The sequence below is a fragment of the Anabrus simplex genome, chromosome 1 (genome assembly GCF_040414725.1).
Source record: "Anabrus simplex isolate iqAnaSimp1 chromosome 1, ASM4041472v1, whole genome shotgun sequence".
In the NCBI taxonomy this organism is placed as follows: domain Eukaryota; kingdom Metazoa; phylum Arthropoda; class Insecta; order Orthoptera; family Tettigoniidae; genus Anabrus; species Anabrus simplex.
Genome location: NC_090265.1, coordinates 250,535,798 through 250,557,972, shown reverse-complemented (window position 1 = coordinate 250,557,972; position 22,175 = coordinate 250,535,798). Strand labels below are relative to the sequence as shown.

Sequence of the window (22,175 nt, the reverse complement as noted above, 5' to 3'; positions counted from 1 at the left end):
CCACGGAAAACCATTTTCAGGGCTGCCGATAGTGGGATTCGAACCTACTATCTCCCGGATGCAAGCTCACAGCCGCGCGCCTCTACGCGCACGGCCAACTCGCCCGGTATAGGTTAAATGAACCATTTAGTTAAAGATATGAAATAGCCGGGAGGGGCTCAGTTAGACAGAAGCATAGTAAACAGTTTGGCCTATGTCGATGACTTCGTCTTTATAACTGACTGTGCCGAAAATCTGAACGCTTGGAATTTAGAAAGTGGTGCAGAGAGTATTTTTAAGAGGAGAGACCTAATATGATTTAATATTATATGATAGAGAATATGAAACTGGAACAAGTGGATAATTTCAATTGCTTAGGACATGCATTCTCTCGGATGGTAGTCCGCTAAGTGAAATCAAATCAAGGTGTAGCAAACTTAATACACTGAGCTATCAACAGCAATTTGTAAGAAAGAAGTGAGTTCGTGCAAGACATATCTTTACATCGTAGTGGTTTCAGACCGAGTTCGCCTTTCGAGAGAGCGCGTTGGATGGACACAGGGCATCTTATTTGCAAGTTGGAAGTAACAGTCAAGAAAGTGATGAGAGTGAATGCTGGTACAGACAGGTGGGAACAACGGCTGGAGGGCTCTCGCAGTGAGGAAATAAAGACTAAATTCAGATCACACTCGCTTATGAAGCTGGGCGTACTAACTGCCTGCAGTGGTGGGGTCATGTGAGACAACAGGAATATCTAGGATAATAATGGACTTCACATGGATGATAAGAGAAACAGGAAGATGAAGACGACGATATACTCGGTTATTAAAGATTCAAAGGTTAGAAGTGTGGAACGAAATGAGTCGAACGATTTAAATATAAATAGATAACTGTGGAAGTGGTTTAGTCCGTGGAGGAGACCGTATGAGTTATAAAGTGATCTTGGCGTTGTATCCTTCGTGACACTAAAGGTGATGGGCGAAAGTGAAGTCCGTCTGCAGACGGAGAAAGGTAGAAAATCTAGAGGATAAGGAAATTACACTGAGGTGTATTGATGGGGTTAGTGTAATGTTCCAGAAAATAGGCAGTAAGCCGATTCAGGTTATGTGTAAGTATGCTGTTGTATAAACGACAAGGAAATGCGTAGGAAGACCTGTGTGTAAAGTGAACATCCTGGTGGAGTTATGAAGCCACAGAAGATTTTTAAGTGTGAATAAACTACAGTATCCTAAAGCGACTCTGTGGTGTAGTGGTTAGCGTGATTAGCTGCCACCCCCGGAGGCCCGGGTTCGATTCCCGGCTCTGCCACGAAATTTGAAAAGTGGTACGAGGGCTGGAACGGGGTCCACTCAGCCTCGGGAGGTCAACTGAGTAGAGGTGGGTTCGATTCCCACCTCAGCCATCCTGGAAGTGGTTTTCCGTGGTTTCCCACTTCTCCTCCAGGCGAATGGCGGGATGGTACCTAACTTAAGGCCACGGCCGCTTCCTTCCCTCTTCCTTGTCTATCCCTTCCAATATTCCCATCCCTCCACAAGGCCCCTGTTCAGCATAGCAGGTGAGGCCGCCTGGGCGAGGTACTGGTCATACTCCCCAGTTGTATCCCCCGACCAAGAGTCTGAAGCTGCCCTTGAGGCGGTAGAGGTGGGATCCCTCGCTAAGTCCGAGGGAAAAACCGAACCTGGAGGGTAAACAGATGATGATGATCCTAAAGCGAATTAAATCGATGATATTAAAGCTGAAATGGTGAATGTAGTGGGGAAGCAGGGATGAAATAGCTTACATTTCGCCTTACATGACCTAACCGTCGAAACCGGCTCGTACGCACAGCTTAATCGATGGAGTTCATTACTAACTTAATCTTTATCTCCTCATTGCGAGTATCCTCCCGTAATTGTTCCCATCTGCTACCATCCATGGAATGAGAAATTAAATCCTTACGAAAATATATTAGCAAAATAAGATGTAAAGGTAAAACCTTCTCGTCTATACAACCGTCAAACTAACTGCTTTATTCACAGTACTTTACTTTCTACGATATGTTAATAGTTGTCCTATTATGTCTGCTCCCAATATTACCTTTACTTCGGAACAACATGTCCTACATCAGATAAGGTAATATTCTGGATGAAAAGCACTGGATACTGCTGCTAAGTTTCAAGCCGAGGTAAGAAATTGAAAATTCTCTGCCGATCCAGTAATGGAATAGTGCATTCAAATCTGTCATCTAGGCTTCTAAAAGTCACGCCATAAATACCATGCAATTGCCTGCCTGTCTCCAGTCTACCAACAATAATGGGTGAATGTCTATTCCCCTGCCTTCTTCGACTTAAGCCTATACCACTATCTTTTGTGATGTACGACTTTTTGAGAGCGTGAATCAAGTAACACTCTGGCCAACTTCATGCCCTTGGTTTCTGATACTTTAAGTACCGGTACTGAAGTTTTGAATAATGTCTGGCCCCTCTGATAAGACAATAAGGTTATTCTTTTTACATCTTTATCGACCAGATTTTCCTCACTGCTCTCGGATCGGATAGCTACCATGAGACCCATGCACACAATGGTATGATGTGTCTTACCACAAATCAAGCACTTGATAACAGCCTTGCTCTCTTGCACCTGTTGGCGCTATGGCCCACTTTATGACAAGGAAAGTATGCTGATTTCTTTTAAAAGTTGCTGTTTAGACTTTACAGTAAGATTCCTAGCCTTAAAACAGTCTTGGGACAACCGATCTTCCTTGTTGCACCAAATATTACCCACTTTCCCTTCACAAGGGAAAATGGCACCTGCTGTGGATATCTTTCCTTTGCCATTTTGAGACGTTCCACAGTTTACAAAAATGTACGTGCGATGAGGAGACGTTCTTTGTTTTTAACTTCTTGTCTCAAATATTTCGAAAGGGTCTTCAGATAATTTGATTGGTCATCCTTTTGGCATTTCTGTGGCATACGAGAAAGTTCTCATGCTTTCAAAGTATCATCTGGCAGTACTCATTCTACAAGCGGGTAGAGCATTGGAGCATACTTATCACCGGTAACCTCCAGTGAGTCCGTAACTATGTCTACAATTTATAATAAAAACCGCATAAGATAACGTCATTTGACATACTACTTTTTTGAAGTGGGCCTGCTAATTGCAGTAGTCAGGAACATCAATTTGGATAAGAAGTTCATCCCTTGCAAACCTAGATTTTAATGTTATTACGGCCATTTGATAATTAACTGCTGGGGGTTGGAAACTCTCTACAAGTTCTCTGGCTGATGACCCAGGTACAGTAACTTGGCAGATGTATTGGAATTTATCCACGTCTTCTATTTAATCATTTTCGTGTGTCTTTCTAAATTGTCCCAAAAGGTATCCAGTTACGGATATCACCGTCGCGGCATTTAAGCTCAAGCTTAGGTAATCTCAAATTACTCTTGCGTCTGGATTTATTAGCATTATTATTAGCAACACCATTCACCCTACAATTATTGAGTGCATCATAATGAATGAAAATTTCATACCTCTTTTTCAAAGTCATCTATCTTTCCCGATATTCTTCCATGATATCGTATTCGTCCGCGCAGTCTTCTTCCTCGGACTTGCCTGAATACCATACCTCACAAAATTCTTCATCGATCTCAAACAACCTTTCAGCTTTGTCCTCAAAGACCTTGAATCACGCAGAAACACCTTCTTCTTTTACTATACAGCATTCAATCTTTCGTCTAAGTCGTTACCAGCGCATGTAAACAATATAACTTAATCAGCTGTGTTATTTCATTCTTCCATTTCGCAATTTCTGCCATACATACGAAAACTTGGAAAGTCCTGTCTAACATGGAAGGTTTTCGGTGACGCAAGAAAGGAGAAGACCGGGCGAGTTGGCTGTGCGGTTAGGGCTGCGCAGCTACGAGCTTGCACCCAGGAGATAGTGGGTTCGAACACCACTGTCGGCAGCCCTGAAGATGGTTTTCCGTGATTTCCCATTTTCACACTAGGCAAATGCTGGGACTGTACCTTAATTAAGGCCACGGCCGCTTCCTTCCCACTCCTAGCCCTTTCCTATCCCATCGTCGCCATAAGACCTATCTGTGTCGGTGCGACGTAAAGCAACTAGCAAAAAGACAAAAAAAAAAAAGAATGGTAAAGGGCAAGGATTGGGAACGGAGTAGCCTTGGCCTTAAATAAGGTCCAGTCCCAGCATTTATCTCGTGTGAAATTGTGAAACTACGGGACACCATCTTCAGGCTGCTGGCGGTGGGATTCGAACCCACCATCTCCCGAATGCAACATCATGGCTACGCAACTCTAATCGCACGGCCAAATTTCTCGGTAAAATATACCTTGGAAGTTATTATTTCTTTCTTTTTTTTTTTTTTTTTACATACGCAAACCCTTCGTAGAGGTGCGTATTCACTATTTCGTGTTTCTTTAGTGATTGGTCGTGTGGTGAGTTTTATGTACCGATAAGTGAAGAGATCCCAGAGTCGTGGCTAAAATCACTGGTGTGGCCGGGCATCGAAACCGCGTCCGTCTGAACAGTGGGCTTCGACGCTGACTATTCACCCAAGAAGACGGGCAGCATCTCTTATAGTAAGGGTTTAAGAAATATTTTTCTGCGTTCTTAGAGCGCGATTTTCATAAGATTTATTATTTAGCCATCGTATACACGTCGTTATTTGTAGATAGTTTCCAGCTACTTCAGTCACCAGTGCTAGTGATGTCCTTCCCTTTCTCCACTGTACTTACCACATCCTTTGCAGAGTATTTTTGGATGTTGCACTACCACTTCCACGACCCTGGGTTAACCTCAAGTAAATGCCTGATAGGCCTAACATGTCACTTCCTGCTTAGAATTATCTAAAGGATGTTATTTGCATTGAACGTATTGTTCCCTGTCCTATATTCCATGTAGCCTACTTCAAATATATATTATTTCATGTCGAACTTTTATAAGTAAGAAAGTTACTTTTTATTGTGTGCATCATCATGTAAGAAACTACCGCAATGACCTTTTCCTGTTTTGCTAGTGGTTTGACGTCGCACTAACTCAGATAGGTTTTCTTCGACGATAGGAAATGACTAGGACAGGGATGTAAGCAGCCTGGTGTGAAAATGGGGAACCATCTTCAGGGCTGCTAATGGTGCGGTTTGAACCGACGATCTCTCGATAGCAAGCTCACAGCTGTGTGACCTGTAGCATGCAACTGTCCCACTTGGTCAACTCTGTTGCCTCGTTTAGTGCCTCGTCTCTTAATAAAACATTAAAAACTGAGTCTGACCATTATCGCCTCGGTCTCTTCTAATCGCCCTGCCAGCGATGGCTGAATCCTTTATTCTCCTAGGTAACCTCTATAGGGTATATCATAATTAGTAGCGCAAATTTAAACAGTTGTAAGTACACGATACCAGAAACAAAAAGGTCTTAGTAAACATGGGTCCGCAAACGAGCCGTTTGCTAGATAATGTACAATGTGTGGTTACCAGCCACCACTGACTTGATTATGTGTAAACGTCATCCTAGTTACGAAAAGGTACCAATTCAACATTAAGACAAGCTATTAGATACTTTGGTAGAGGAGCAGTTGTTCTTAATGAATAAGAAAACTGTCTTACTTAAACTTAGTTCTTCTGAATATGCAAACTTCGATATTTGATTACTGGTTCCAAATTCGAAAGTATGTACCATCATGACATCTATGAAGGATCAAACCGCATTCAGCGGGGTAGGCAAACATGTCAGAAATACATTGACATGCGTAACTTCGCCTGGAATGACAGTTCCATACTTAATAAGTGAGTTCCTGATCATAACTCCATTTTGCAAATTATATGACGTGTTCTTTTAGAAAAAAATGATCTAATTCTAATTCTAAAGTAATGAAGATCCTGCCTTTAATAGTTTGAAAACAGTATTTCTGTAAAACATTGACTGTCAGAAAAATGTACTTTAATTAGTACTTAGTATGATGAAGATTGTTGAACAGAGGAAGCTTATGTTGTGCAGAAATGAATGTCTCCAACCACCGTTTATATACAGTGAGCGGCCAAAAGTCATGGGAAGATACTGAATGTGATGTTAATAACGAGTTGCTCCTCCACGAGCCCTCAATACGGCAAGAAACTGGCGAGGCATCGACTCTGCAAGGTGTTGGAATCGTTCTGGAGGGATCTGAACCCACGCTTCTTGCACTACTACCCACAATTGGTCTTGTGTAGTTGGTGCGGGGTTCATAGAGCATCGACAGCATCCCATAAATGCTCGATTGGATTAAGATCAGGGAATCTGGAAGGGCAATCCATGCTCGTAGCTTCACTAGAGTGCTCCTCCAACCACCTGTGTGCCACCACAGAGCGATGACATGGCACATTGTCCTGTTGAAACATGGCATTTCCATCACGGTACTCCAGGGCCAGAAAAGGATTCAAATGGTCTGAAAAAATGTCCACATAACGTGCATCAGTCAGCGCTCCCTGCAGCCGGACAATGGGGCCTGATTGCGACCATGAGAACGCCGCCCAGACCAGAAGTGAACCACCTCCCACCTGGACACAACCTTGTTGACACACAGGATCCATAGCTTCATGGCACATACGCCATACTCTCACGCGGCCATCAGCTCCATACAACTGGAACCGGAATACATCGGACCATACCACACACCGCCACTGTTCCATGGTCCATTGCCGAAGTTCGCGGGCACATGCACGTCGTTGAGCTCTGTGTCGAGGTGTTAGCAAAGGAACACGAGGTGGTCGTCGGTTGGTGAAGCCTATGTGGTACAGTTGCCTCCTTACAGTCCTGATAGAAATGGATTCCTGACTCCCAACGTTCTGTTGGGCGGTGATCTGACTCACACTAGCCCGTTGAGCACCTTGTATGGTTCTGCGGAGGCGACGTGATGTCCATTCGTTAAACAACGGTTGTCTTCCCGTGCGGCGGTTTACGCGGGTGGTAACGTTTTCTCTGCAATATTGAAGACCCGCCCTCGACACTGTTGACGTCGGAAACCCGAATCTGCGTGTAATCTCCGCAATGATATGACCCATGCGCCGTGCGCCGATGATCATCCCACGTTCAAAGTCGGTTAAATCGCAGCGAGTTGCCATCCTCACGACACTGGTGTCTGTGACAGACTGCTCAGCTACGCCGCAGCTAGCCACAACGATCAGTGGTCATACATTGTCTAATGGGACACCGCTTGCCGTGACTTTTGGCCACTCAGTGTATATTACTTTTTTTTTTGCTGGCCAATTACACTAACACATTGAGGTTTGCGGCAACGGCATATTGGGAAGGGCTAGGTTTTCTTTTAAATTTGTTTGACGTCGCACCGATACAGACAGGTCGTATGGCGACGATGGGATAGGAAAAGGCTAGGAGTGGGAAGGAAGCGACCATGGCCTTGATTAAGGTACAATCCCAGCATTTTCCTGGTGTGAAAACGGGAAACCACGGAAATCATCTTCAGGGCTACTGACAATGAGGTTCAAACCTAGTTTCCGAATGGAAGCTGACAGCTACGTGGCCCAAACCGCATAGCCACTCGGTGGACTAGGATTAAGAAAGTTCAGTAGCAGCCGTGGCCTTAATTTAGGTACATCCCCAGCATTTTCCTGGTGTGAAAATGGGAAACCACGGAAAATCATCTTCAGGGCTACTGACATTGAGGTTCAAACCTAGTTTCCGAATGGAAGCTGACAGCTACGTGGCCCAAACCGCATAGCCACTCGGTGGGCTAGGATTGAGAAAGTTCAATAGCAGCCGTGGCCTTAATTTAGGTACATCCCCAGCATTTGCCTTGTGTGAAAATGGGAAACCACGGAAAATCATCTTCAGGGCTACTGACAATGAGGTTCAAACCTAGTTTCCGAATGGAAGCTGACAGCTACGTGGCCCAAACCGCATAGCTACTCGGTGGGCTAGGATTGAGAAAGTACAGTAGCAGCCGTGGCCTTAATTTAGGTACATCCCCAGCATTTGCCTGGTGTGAAAATGGGAAACAACGGAAAACCGTCTTCAGGGCTGCCGACGGAGGGATTTAAACTCACCATCTCCCGAATATAAACTCACAGCTACGCGACTCTAAACGCTCGGCCAACTCAATCGGTGACAACTGATTTGAAAATTCAGAAACTTATATGTAACTGCATAGAAACTCATTTCCTAATGGTTGTTACTCGTTTAGTTCACAGGTGACAGCCATTGTGGCCGGGGTGGTGAACCTGGCCGACACCAAGGACCGTGTGGTGCGGAGAGTTGCTTGGAGCGAATATTATCCTCGCTTCAAGGAAGAAAGAATCGCCAACGACATCGTCTTACTGGAGGTAATGGGTGTAAAGAACTGTAAGAAATAGACTGACTAATTATATGACTATCAGTTGAACTATGCTGAAATGGAAGTGCTTAGATAGAAGCTTGCTTGTGTAAGGGCGGAATGAAACTGACTGCTCGATAGTAATTAATTTAAGCTCGAAAAGACGCTTAAAAAAACACTCATAAAGAAACCTCGAACGGGGCCTGTGGGGTCAGGCCGAAAGTTTTGACGTAGAATACGTATCGCGTGAAAGGTACTGTCGAAATGAAGTGTCTAGTGAATATGAGTTTCACATTTTATTGGTGAAATCTCTCCAGCCAAGCTGAGGCGCTGGCTTTCTGAGCCCAAGTTGGCAGGTTCGATCATGGCTTAGTCGGGCGGTATTTAAAGGTGCTCAAATACGTCAGCCCCGTGTCAGTAGGTTTACCGGCACGTAAAAGATCTCCTTGGAGATAACATTCCGGTACCCCGGCGTCCTCGAAAATCGTAAAAGGAGTTGGTGGGAGGTAAACCTATTATATTATTTAAATTAATTACATATCTTCAAGACGAGATCACTGTACCTATACAATAGGCCTGTCATATGAGAAGTAACATACAAACGGTATTATTATTATTATTATTATTATTATTATTATTATTATTATTATTATTATTATTATTATTATTAAGCCCGCCCGGTGGCCGTGATCGCTACGTTGAAGTATAAACGATCTGACACGATGGTTAGCTGGTTCGAGTCCCGTCGGTCGAAAATAACTTTCATAATCAGAATGTTGGCCGGCAGGGTAGGGGAGGTGGTGGTATACAATTTCTAATCACTAGATCGCGTGCCAAAACCTGGATTAAATTCCAAACCTCTCCGCAGTGCTCATATGGAGTGAGGTCATATGAGGCTGTTGATGGTGATTTGTCCGTCGGATGGAGATGTTAATTCTTGGGCAGACACCTTGGTGCTATGTACCGGCACCGGGTTTCACCCTCTCCCTTCCTATTACCGTATATCACGTCGTTCATTTAATCCGGTCGTAAAAACCCGCCACGACAGATTCATCTCACCTCATACCCGATCCCTTAGGGAAACGAGACAAGGGTTGGACAAACAATTATTATTATTATTATTATTATTATTATTATTATTATTATTATTATTATTATTATTATTGCCGGCCCCGCGGTGTAGGGGTAGCGTGCCTGCCACTTACCCGGAGGCCCCTGGTTCGATTCCCGGCCAGATGAGATGGCGGCCCCTGTCTAGAAAACCAAGAATAACGGCTGTGAGGTTTCGTCTGCTGACCAAACGACACCTCGTAATCTGCAGGCCTTGGGGTTGCGCAGAAGTCGCTTGGTAGGCCAAGACCCTTCGGGTCGTTGCGGCATGGGGTTTGGTATTATTATTATTATTATTATTATTATTATTATTATTATTATTATTATTATTATTATTATTATTATTATTATTATTATACATTTGCATTTTATAGGAAACAAAAAAATTGATAACAATCTAAAATGTAAGTTCAAAATGTAGTCTACTGATACAGAAATCACAGAGGTAAAATCCTTGATAGGCTTTTATGGGACAATCTTGAATGATGTGCTTCACTGCTTGTCTATCGGCTTCACAGTCGCACTTCGGAGAAGGTAACTTGTTCCACTTAAAGAGAGAGTCCGTACAAACTCCAGAGTTGGTCCTGATCTGGTTTAATTTGGACAATATCCTGCGAGGTTGGTTATATTCAGGAACTTTAGAGGTGACTGATGGCATGTTTTGAAACTCCTGAGAAGCGAGTTACTTCACATCTTGAGACCACTGTACCACCATATCGAAATTCTCACTGATTAGTCACGCAGCTGTCTTCATAGGGTGCTGTCCTGAACGAAGTCTAGTTAGACGAGCATCAGATATATCAGCATAAATAGGAAGATGGTTTCACGTCCCACTAACTACGTTTTGATAGTTTACGGAGACGCCGAGGTGCCGGAATTTTGTCCTACAGGAGTTATTTTACGCGCCAGTTAATCTACCAGCACGAGACTGACGTATTTGAGCTCCTTCAAATACCACTGGACTGAGCCAGGATCGAACTTACCAAGCTGAGTTCAGAAGGCCAGCGTTCTACCGTCTGAATTACCCAGCCCGGCTAAATGGTAAGAGATCGTAATGAACTTCACACACGAAAGTTAATTATACTGTACATATTTGTACTACCGTCCGCCTATGTGGAGTAGTGTGTAGTGTGAATAGCTGCCACTCCACCCCCCCGGGCCCGGGTTCGATTCCCGGCTCTGCCACGAAATGTGGAAGGGGATCCACTCTGCCTCGGGAAGTCAACTGAGTAGAGGGGAGTTCGATTTCCTCCTCAGTCATCCTCGAAGTAGTTTTTCATGGTTTCCCACTTCTCTTCCAGGCAAATGCCTTAAGGCCACGGCCGCTTCCTTCCAACTTCCTTGTCTATCCCTTCCAATCTTCCCATGCTCCCACAAGGCTCCTGTTCAGCAGAGCAGGTGAGGCCGCCTGGGCGAGGTACGTACGGGTCCTTTTCTCCAGTTGTTTCCCCCGACCCAAAGTCTCACGCTCCAGCACACTGCCCTTGAGGCGGTAGATGTGAGATCCCTCGCTGACTCCGTGGGAAGAACCAACCCTAGTGGGTAAACGGATTAAGAAAGAAAGAAAGAAAGAAAGAAAGAAAGAAAGAAAGAAAGAAAGAAAGATTTGTATCACCTTGTGGGAGTTGTGATGGGTTGATAATTTAGATACACGTAAGTTTTCATGAAGGCTAGTGCGTGTAAGCTGGAGCGGTAGCTTTGCTCGGCTGGGGCTCCAGTAGGGCGGACCTCGCTTCACGATGCTCGGCCACTTTCACTTTGAGACGCTCGGAATTGGTGATTCTGGACTTCTTAGAATTCTCACAAGCCACTCTATCCTCTCAACCAAGCGAGTTGGCCGTGGAGTTAAGATCGCACAACTGTGAGCTTGCACTCGGGAGATAGTCGACAGCTCTGAAGGTGGTTTTCCGGAGATTCCCATTTTCACACCAAACAAATTCTGGGGTTATATTTTAATTAAGTCCACTATTTTCCCAACCCTAGCCCTTTCGACCTCTCCGTCACCGGAAAGCTTCGATTTGTTAGTGCGACATTAAAGAAATAGCAACAAATTAGATGAACATCCTCTCGAATTTGTTTTCGATAATTTTGAAGCCATTTATTGCCCATTTGTTTCGACATGTTTTTTCGTACTTCGCAACACAATCTTCTCAAATGTTCACTACTTGATCGCACACCTCCCACCTATATACTTGTAGAGAGATTAGAGAGACTAATCAAACGACATCCAGGACGAAGTGCTACCACTCCGCAATCCAGAGCTAGTTGTTAGTCGCGTGGTACGCTGATTTTAATACCTCAAAATGCCGGCGTTTTAGCATCACCTGATGATGTCATAACGAGTTCAGACTCTTGTTATTTTAGCTACATTCCTCTTTACAATGAGGACTTGTTGTATAGGAATTATTTCGATTTTAAAACGTTGAGGTTTTTGTAACTCACCAGCCCAACTACGGTTCCAAAACTATACAAATTACGTATTCCACGTCAAAAGATTTTTTTCTCAGTTTGCTTACTGACACAGATAAATCTTACGGCGACGATGGAATGGGGAAGGCAAGGAGTGGGAAGGAAGCGAATGTGACCTTTAATTAAGGTACAGCCCCAGCATTTGCCTGGTGTGAACATGGGAAATCACGGAAAACCATCTTCAGTGCTGCCGACAGTGGGGTTCGAACCCATTAGTTCCCGAATGCAAGCTCACAACTGCGCGACCCTAACCGCACGACCAACTCACTCGATCGTCCAAAAGATCTTGTTGATAAAAATATACTCTTGTTCCTGAACGCCCGATGTGGTATAACTCTTTCCAGGTACACTTCCAAAGGACAGCAATTTATAAATTTCATTTTAGTGTTCAGTATTGACTTTAACATTAATTTTATTCCTTGGCAGAATATAACATAGCTGTCAGCTTGCATTCGAAAGACAGTAGGTTTGCGCCCAACTGTTGGCGTCCCTAAAGATGGTTTTCTGTGGTTTCTCATATTCATAACGCGCAAATTATTTAAGGCCATGGTTGCTTCCTTCTCACTCCTAGTCCTTTCCTATACTATCATCGCCATGACCTTGGCCTATATATGTCGGTGGGACGTAAGACAAACTGTAAAAAAATATCGTCGCTCGACCGGTAAAAGGTTGTATTCCACAAAGCTCTTCCTATCAATTATTCTCCTTAAGACTGGTCACGCCTCCCAACCACGTATGGATATGCAGTCCATCAGAACAAATGTTGTTGTGTTCATTTTCATATGTCCATGTGTAAAGGAAAATGAACCTTACAGTACCGTACTGTAGGAATGTACGTTTGCATTACGTATTTACGCACTCCTAGTGTACAATGCATGTAAGGTCCATTTTCGTTTAATCGTCGACATAGGGAAATGAACACAACGGGCATTGTTCTGATGGACTGCGTATCCATATGTGGCTGGGAGGCGTGACCAGTCTTAAGGAAAATAATGGTTAGGAAGAGTATTGTGGGATACAACGTTTTACCGGTGAAGCGACGATATTTTATAAGAACATGACCGATATTTTTAGGTCGGCAATAAACTGCAGATTGCATAACACTAAATTAAAAGGGACTGGTAGACCAATCCGGGCATCATCAATCAATCAACATTAATCTGCATTTTCGGCAGTCGCCCAGGTGGCAGATTCCCTATCTGTCGTACATATTTTTCACTGCCTGGCTCCATAATGAATCAATCAACGCCTTTCACCTTCCAGGAAGAAACTCTTTGCATCGGTAAGAGCAAAGAGGAAAGCGGCCAACTACCACTTCTGCTGGTTGCGGAATGGTAAGATGTTTGTTAGGAGGAAGCCAGGCGATCCAGCCTTACAGATTAAATGTTAAGAAGTCATTGAAAAGATAAATTAAAATGCCAAAACAAAACACTAATAATAGTATAAATAGGTATAGTAGTAAAAAAAGAGGTATGTTAGTTATCAGTATAATTATGAGAGGAGTTAGGACAAAGACTCAAGAACTATACTTAGCTGCCTCTGAAAATAACCGTAAGATAATCTGTATAACCGAAAGTCGGCTCGCTAAGTCTGTATATAATAATGAAATCATCCTTAGTAATTACTGTGTGTTTAAAGCAGATAGAAAACAAGAAATAATAGGTAAACGGAGGTGAGGTAGTTACAGCCGTTTATAAAATGTTTAAAACTCTTCAGATTATTTCTTACTCTCATGAATTTGAATTTGTAATTCTTGAAGTTCAGTTTAAATGTAGGTCATATTTTATAGAACTACTGTATTTTCCACAATACTGTGAATATTTTGAAATAGTTTAATCAGCAATAAATCCAGGAAATAAAAGTCCTATTTATATTGAAGGAGACTTCAGTTTGGGAAAAACAAGTCTGGGGATGATGATACAAGTAAAGCAAGATTGGCAGCAAAGAAGTTTCAAAACTTCCTATATCTCATGAATCTAACGTCTAGAAATACTATTTTGAATAAATTTGGATACTGTTTAGATTTAGTTCTGGCCTCTACAACAGAGCAAATTCACATTCAGCGAGATGACCAGCCTTTGTTATCTGAAGATGACTATCATCCTGCATTGATTCTCTCAATAGAAGTTAATGTAAGAAAATTTAGTACATTGGACAGTAGATCAAATTTTAATGCATCATAATTATAACAGAGCCAATTTTCGATTACCCTTTGAATTAATAAACACTTGTGATTGTTCAGAACTGATTGACTCTGAGAACGTTGACAGAGCTTTAGATTGCTTCTATAATAAATTCTACGAGATTCTTGATTATTGCATTCCTACAACCTAGTAAAAGAACTTATCCAACATGGTATAATAAAGAAATAATACAACTAATTCGAAAAGTATAATAGGAAAATAAGACATCGTAGTGAATATAGTATGACGCAGTTCAAAATGAAGAGAAGAAAACTTAAAAAGAAAATAATAATAATAGCGTATAAAGAATGAAGTATAGAAAGTAGTATAGGTAGTAATAGAAAAAACGTTTGGCACTTTCTAAAGCAAAAGAGGACTAATAAAATCAAGAATGTCACATATATGTACTGAATTGTAGCACCTTAACTTCTAAGAGAGAAATAGCTGATGGATTTGCCTCTTAATTCAAAAGTACATACACAAAAAATAACACCGAAAATAATGAACAGTATATTCTAGAGGAAATGCAATATAAGGAACTTGACATGTTAAACATTTCATTTGATGATGTTAAATGTACCATAAACATATTACAGTCTAGAAGGAGTGCTGGTCCAAATAATCTGCACTAATATGTAGTGAAAAGGATGCGGAGACGCTCTTGAATATCCACTTTGCATAATTATTAACAAATCTCTGCCACAATATTTCCTGATTTGTGTAGGATAACAAGCGTGTGTCCAATTCGCAAAGATTGTAATGTCGAAAACATACATAATTATAGAACAATATAAATGCTATAAGTCTTATGCAAAGTGTTTGAGGATATACTTTACTGCAGTATTGAAAGACATGTTGAGAAAGAACAACAACATGGCTTTATGCTAGGGAGATCAACGATTTCAAATTTAGTAAACTTTACAAATAATGTGTCATCTATTTTAAATCAAGGAGGACAATTTGATGTCATATACACGGAAATAGGATTGATCATAATAAACTTCTGAACAAGCTGAACAGTTTTGGTTTTAGCCCAGATCTGGTTGAATTGTTTAACTCCTATTAAAGAATGGATTTCAGTTTGTTAGTTTCAAAGGTAGCTTCATCCATGTACAGAGTAACCAAGGCTTAAAATTAGGTCAACTGTTGTTCATTCTATTTGCTAATGATATTGGTTCTGTATTGACGAATTCTAAATTTCAGTAACAGTATATGCCGATGATATGAAAATTTACAGGCAGATTTCTTCAAACCAGGATAATGAAAAATTACAAGAAGACCTCACAGCAGTGGTTGAATGGGGAAAACACCATTCCTTTCAATTCAATGTTAATAAATGTGAAAAAAGATCTTTACTAGAAAAAGAGAACCACAAATTGATTCTTATAAAATGAACAGTATCGGCCTAAAATGAGTTGAATAAAAGAAGGATTTAGGAGTAATATTTGATAGCAAACTTGTTCTCAGTTTATACATAAATAACGCCGTAAATAAGGCCTGTAGGAAACTAGGATTTCTAACAAGAAACACAAAAATATTAAAAATTATCAAAGCCAATATACAGGTATACAATTCACTAATTAGGACACTAATAGAATATGCATCTATAGTTGAATCCATCATGTAATAAACATATAACAGAAATAGAAAATGTTCAAGCTAAATGTCTAAGATATTTGTACTTCTGTATCTCTAAAACTAGTACAAAATATGTGGCATATAACACATTTTGGGATAGATAAGTTGCATACTAAGAGAAAATTAACTAGTGCAAAATACCTGCAGAGAATTCTGAAAATAAATCAGATAGCCGAGTGTTGCTCCACAAAATAAACCCGTATTCACCGTTTGGAAGTAACAGAAATAATTGAACTTCCTTTATTAAAAGGTCGAACACAAGTCACCATATGAATTCACCATTAAACAGCATATGTCAGTCAATTAATAAGATGCCAAACGTGGACATATATTTGACAACGGGAGTGTCTTTTTAAGGACAGTCAGAAGGGAACTTCCATAGAGACAAGACATAAATTAAATTGGGCATCATACTTGTGTCCTTAGATGAATTTAGATTAACATTGTATATTTTAGGACAAATTAAAATATTAAGTTGAAACACACACTTACCACTGTCCATAGTTCATAAGTATAGTATTAGGTTTCATATTTTAATTTGCATTGTATATTATTTATAACTTTAGAAATATTCTGTAAATGGGCAGAAATGCCTGTTGGACAATAAATAAATAAATAAATAAATAAATAAATAAATAAATAAATAAATAAATAAATAAATAAATAAATAAATAAATAAATAAATAAATAAATAAATAAATAAATAAATAAATAATAGGTGAAACCTAAAGTGTTATATCGATGGCTTTCTTTAAAAACCTCGTAAGTCCGAATACTCTTCCTATCCATTATATTCCTTAAGACTGGTCACGCCTTCCAGTCCCATATTTATATGCAGTCCAAAAGAATGATTTTCGTTATGGTCATTTTCCTCTGCCAATTTGTAAAGGAAAATGAACCTTAAATACATTATACTGTAGGAATGTGTAAATTTGCCATGCAATCAACATCTCTACAATTCGGTACGTTAAGGTCCATTTTCCTTTAGACTTTAGCAAAGGAAAATGAACACAGCGAAAATTATTCTGATGGACTGCATACAAATATATGACCGGGAGGCGTGGCCAGTCTTAAGGGATATAATAGGTAGGAAGAACATTTGGACGTACGAGGTTTTAAAAGAAAGCCATCGATATTCTGCCAAGGATAAAATGTATATACCTCCAAAGGACGTCAGGAAATCGGAAAATTTAGAAAACAAAGCTGTAAGAGGTAGATCATTTAAAGTTTTTAGGATGTGTGTTCTCCCGAGATGGTAGTATAACAAGCGAGATTGAGTCAAAGTGTAGCAAAGCTAATGCAGTGAGCTCGCAGTTGCGATCAACAGTATTGTGTAAGAATGAAGTCGGCTACCGGACGAAACTATCTTTACATCGGTCTGTTTTTAGACCTGCTTTGCTTTACGGGATTGAAAGCTGGGTGTACTCAGAATTTCTTCTTTATAAGCTAGAAGTAACAGACATGAAAGTAGCGAGAATGATAGGGGGTAAGACAGGTGGGAGCAATGGCAGGAGATTACTCGGAACAAGTTAGGAATGAACTCGATTGATGAAGCTGTACGCATAAACTGGCTTCGGGGGTGGGGTCATGTAAGGCGAAGGGAGGAGGCTAGCTTACCTAGGAGAATAATGGGCTCAATCATGGAAGGTAAGAGAAGTAGAGGGAGACCAAGACGACGATGGCAGGACTCAGTTTCGAATGATTTAAAGATAAGAAGTACAGAACTAAGTCAGGTCACAGAGCTAGTTACAAATAGATGATTGTGACGGCGTTTAGTAAATTCACAGAGGCTTGCAGACTAAATGCTTAAAGGTGCAACAGTGTATAATGAAGATATATGTATGTATATATTATAAATCAACATGTGTATAATTTGGACTACCTTCTATTTTACCCCACCTAATATCCACCCTCACCAATATGCCTAAATTTCTGTTATGAATACTCAGTGACTTGTTCTGTTTTGGTTCAGGTGGATAAGGCGTTTCCTAAAGACTCCACAGGAGTTCAGCCCATCGGTGTACGAGACATCCTCGGCAAGCCTACTGATAACTGTGTCGTCAGCGGCTGGGTCAGATCTCCAGTAGGTACATTATTTCTACTCCTTCGCATCTCAAGTTCATTACATGTAACAAGTTTTAACAGCTTCATTTCTAATAACAATAATCCCGTATTGACCATATATCAAATAGTGAATATTTATGATAAACTTAAATATTATAAAATACGAGGTCCACCTATTCAATACAATTTATAATTTATTATATTAGTACATGTTTCGTCCCCTAAGGGACATCATCAGCTATAATAAATTAACATTAATATATCAGAATACAAAATAGATAATATTAAAATTCACAACAGTGATTTAAGATTTTACAAAGCACAACTGTTATCCCCAAGAACATTATCAAGAGTTTAATGGACAGTTCAACTGTTTTTACCGATCATATGAATTATAATTTTAACAAAATTTGCTAAGATTATATTTTAGATGTAGTACCATACATCAATGTTTTAATGTGTCTTGCCAATTTTAATAATATATGTTTCATATTCTGACATTATCTGAAAATCCCTAAAGTATAAAAACTCACCCAAAAATTGAGTTACATTTGCCCCAGGAATTCCTTGTAAACCCTGTTTGTGGTATTACCTTTTGGGGCTAAGATGACTATGCGACATAGAACTGTACATGTGAGAAACAGTCTTTTCTCAAGTCGAAAAAATAAATACATGTTTCTTTATTTTTAAAGGAGATTCCAAATACCCATTCGCACACCTGTAACATCTTCAATTTTCGAGATATACATAAGTATCCCCACAAAAATAATTCAACCCCTTGATCAGTCCTTCCCCTACCTGATCTAAGTGTATTTTCCGAAAATAAAAATACATGTTTCTTTATTTTTGTTCCGGGGTATCTGTGGAACGCAGAGGTGATGAAAGAAGGTGCGGGCTTGAATGGGTCTAACTACAACATCAAAATTAATTTAAAACTGAAACTGAAGGTTATATTTTAAGAACTTCAAACTTAACAATTTTTCATAACAATGAAACATCAGGGTACATTGATAATCTTAAAACAAGTCTAGGAAAAGACAAGATAAGTGGTCTTAACAGATCCTGGGCTTCAAGCCCCTAGCTTTACATTTCCTGAGCTCCTAGCTCAAATTTACAAAAGAGCACAAATTATTCAAGGGCAGAAATCCCCTAATACACGAGCACTTGCTCCCGAAATACAATTACAATTACAATACTAGAAAAAGAGCTAACAGGCTCTCCGTTTCTTTCAGCCTCCTCGAGGCACCCTCAAAAATCTTACACGCTCTGGCCTTCCATGGCCCAACTTACAATTTGAAACAGGGCCTTTGCGGAAAAGAACAGGTTAAGTAAATGGCCCAAAACTCAAACTGAATGGAGGCGTATACTTGCACTCCTAGATATGTGAACACTAAAACAACCTAAGGGGCTCTAGGCCGATGAAACAGGGGCTATTCCCAAACTACTGAGGTGACTCGTATAGAAATTACTTTAACACATTACAGTAGGAAAAACAGTTAGAGAAAAACGTAGTCACCCCAAACCAAGATGAAGGGGAGCTCGAGAGGGTAATTCACTCTCTATTCCCGATTTACAGTTAAATATTTAATGAAGGTTTTACATTAACCGGAAGAAAGTTACATTTTAGAAAAGCTTGTTACATAACTAAAGAGTCAGACCTTTCCCTCGGGTAAAACTGCGGAGGTACAAGAAAGAATAAAGTTATGTGGCCATTACCTTGTAGATGTTCTATCTGCCGACGAAAGAGGCCGCCCACCTCCTGCTTAACACACACACACACACACACACACTCAGATAGACGTCGAACAATTGGCCAAGAAACGAGAAAAGCTGCAGTTTATAAACCCTCAGGGAGGATTTGAGATCATTCAAGACTATACCGGCTACCCCTCTCAATTTTATTGGTAGATTTCAAAAGTAACACTCAGAATCGAACAAGAAGCCTGTGATAGGCGGAAAATTAATTACAGAATTTAGTGATTGGCTAGATTCAAAACTGGCGGAAATAAAAAGGAAATATTGCCAACCGAAAAATAAATGAACATCAATCAGTAACAAAAACCTAGAAATACAAAACTTCTTTAAATTATAAGTTCTTTCACTTTGCAGCAGGGTGCCTGATTATAGTTTTTTTTGGTGTCATCTGTGGAAAAATGTCCAAACTTCTTGATGAATGGCAAACAAAACAAGGAGAAATTCACTCAGACTAGGCAACTGCACAATAACAAAATTACATCATATTTCTCTGGTGACATCTGAGTAAAGTTCTAAGTTGGTGTAGTTTCAGTTTCACTGTTTTACCAATATAGGAGTTCATTTAGGCGCTGAGTTTGAATGCGCGGCTTTGGGGTGTACCTCCCGGTACAATTTTTAAAGGAGATTCCAAATACCAATTTTCTCGCCTGTAACATCTTCAGTTTTTAAGATATAAGTATCCTCATAAAAACAATTCAACTATTTTTCACTTCTTTTCACCCCCTGTTAAGTGCCTTCTCCGAAAACAAAAACGAACAGTTTCCTGTATTTTTAAAGGACCTTCCAAATACCAAGTTTCTTGTCTCTAACATGTGAAGTTTTTGACATATAATGTTGATATACCAGTACTGATTTTAAAAATTCACCCGCTTTTCCAATTATTTTCAGCCCCGGAACTGGATTTTCCGAAAACCAAAAAAATATGTGTTTCATTACTATTAAAGGAGATTCCAAATAACAGTTTTCATGTCTGTACGACTGTAACACATTCAGTTTTTGAGATAAATGTATACTCATACGAATAATTCAAGTTCTTCTTCTTCACTTCTTTCCACCCTTCTCGCCTTAAGGGGACTTTCCGACAAAAAAATACGTGTTTTTAATTTTGACAGGAAATTCAAAATACCAACTTTCACGTCTGTAACAGCTTCAGTTTTAAGATAAAGTATCCTCATAAACATATTTCAACTCCTTACTTACTTATTTTCAACCCCACAGCTCTTACGTCGATTTTCCGGAAAAACAAATGCGTGTTCTTCATTTTTAAAGGAGATTCCAAATACTAATTTTTCACGTCTGTAACATCTTCAGTTTTTGATCTATAAATATACTCATAAAAGTCATTCAACTACATTTTCACCCCTTCCTACCTGTTAAGTTGATTCCCCCCTCACCAAAAAGTACGTGTTTCTTCATTTTTAAGAGAGATTCCAAATACCAATTTTCAAGTCTTTAACATACTTAGTTTTTGAGATATAAGTATCCTCATGAAAACAATTCAACTCCTTTTTCACCCAAGCCCGTTAAGTTGTTCCCGCCCCCCTCCAAAAATGCGTGTTTCTTTATTTTTTAAGGTGATTACAAATACAAATTTTCACGTGTGTAACCTTAAGTTTTTGAGATATAAGTATCTTCACAAAAAGAAGTAAATTTTTCACTTCCTTTCACCCTCCCCCTCAAGTGAATTTTCCGAAAACAAAAAACTTGTTTCTTTATTTATAAATGTCTGTAACATCCTCAGTTTATTTATAAAGAAACTTCCAAATGACAATTGTCAGTTTTGCGATATATGTATCCTCATAAAAAGAAATTAAACTTCTTTTTCACCGCCCCCGCCCCCAAGTTGATTTCTCACCTCCTCAAAATGCGTGTTTCTTTATTCTTAAAAGAATTTCACGTCTGTAACATCTTTAGTTTTTGAGCATCCTCATACAAAGAATTCAACTAAATTTTCAATTAATTCATCCCCCCTTAAGTGGATTTTCCAAAGACAAAATATTACGTGTTCCTTTAAAAGAAAATTCCAAATACAAATTTTTATGTCTGTAACATCTTCAGTTTTTTATATATAAGTATCCTCATGAAAAGAATTCAACTCCTTTTTCACTCCACCCCCGCCCGTTAAGTTGGTTTCGCCCCACCCAAAATATGCGTGTTTCTTTATTTTTAAAGGACATTCCAAATACAAATTTCCACATCTGTAACCTTCAGTTTTGAGATATAAGTTTCTCCAAAAAAATAATTCAATTTCTTTTACTTCCTTTCACACTCCCCATTCAAGGGAATTTTCCAAAAACAAACAGTACCCATTTCTTAAAACAACTTCCAAATACCAATTATCACGACTGTAACATCTTCAGTTTTTGAGATATATGTATCCTCGTAAAAGGAATTCATCTCCGTTTTCATACCCCCCCCCCCCACACCACGAAGTTGATTCCCCCACCAAATGCGTGTTTCTTTATTTTTAAAGGAAATTCCAAATACCAGTTTTCACGTTTGTAACACTTTTAGATTTTTTGGTGTATATATACATTCTCATACAAATAATTCAACTATTTCAATTCATTCCCCCCCCCCCCCGTTAAGGGTTTTTCCCCCGAAAACTAAAGAATACGTGTTTCCTTATTTTTAAAGGAGACTCCAAATACCAATGTTCAAGTCTGCAACA

General features: G+C 39.9%; 1 protein-coding gene across 1 annotated transcript in view; it reads left to right on the top strand.

Annotated features, from left to right (window-relative positions):
• Nucleotides 1-22,175, top strand: part of LOC136864594 (trypsin II-P29) — a 55,959-nt gene that overhangs the window by 19,215 nt on the left and 14,569 nt on the right. Inside the window, exons 4-5 of the mRNA XM_067141808.2 lie at nucleotides 8,157-8,295; nucleotides 17,658-17,768. Coding sequence (XP_066997909.2) covers nucleotides 8,157-8,295; nucleotides 17,658-17,768 — 250 coding nt within the window. The remainder of the gene's footprint in view (nucleotides 1-8,156; nucleotides 8,296-17,657; nucleotides 17,769-22,175) is intronic.